At 46.7% G+C, this 362-nt stretch overlaps 1 protein-coding gene across 1 annotated transcript in view; it reads right to left on the reverse strand.

Annotated features, from left to right (window-relative positions):
- The window catches only part of LOC119594618 (saccharopine dehydrogenase-like oxidoreductase), a gene marked incomplete in the record, with an annotated part of 9,088 nt that overhangs the window by 1,511 nt on the left and 7,215 nt on the right, over positions 1-362 (reverse strand). The window contains 1 exon segment of the mRNA XM_037943670.1: positions 25-262. Within this exon segment, the coding sequence (XP_037799598.1) occupies positions 25-262 (238 nt within the window).

Raw genomic sequence — 362 nt, forward strand, 5'->3', positions numbered from 1 at the left:
TCTCAACATAAAAACTTTCCCCACCTTGAGCAAAAGTGACCTGGTAAATGTGAAGGAAGCCATCAGGTAGAAGAGGATCCCAAACACAATGCCAAATATGGCTGTTGACAGAGAGGACATGCCAAAGTAGGCATTGAACTGCACTGGGCGTCTCTTCTCCAGCTCGAAGATGCTTCGCTGTGACCGCATGACAACAGAGCGGTCAGACGCCATGTTGGGGAGGCACCAGCGATTGGCCTCTTCGCTGTAGAACAACTTACCCCTGTGGATACAAACCTTATTCATGTATCTCTCCCTTTATGGGTCATGGTCATACTGTGGTGGAAAATATTGGCAAAATGTATCAGTTAAAAAGCTGCTTT

Source organism: Penaeus monodon, chromosome 34 (genome assembly GCF_015228065.2).
Source record: "Penaeus monodon isolate SGIC_2016 chromosome 34, NSTDA_Pmon_1, whole genome shotgun sequence".
NCBI classification, from domain to species: domain Eukaryota; kingdom Metazoa; phylum Arthropoda; class Malacostraca; order Decapoda; family Penaeidae; genus Penaeus; species Penaeus monodon.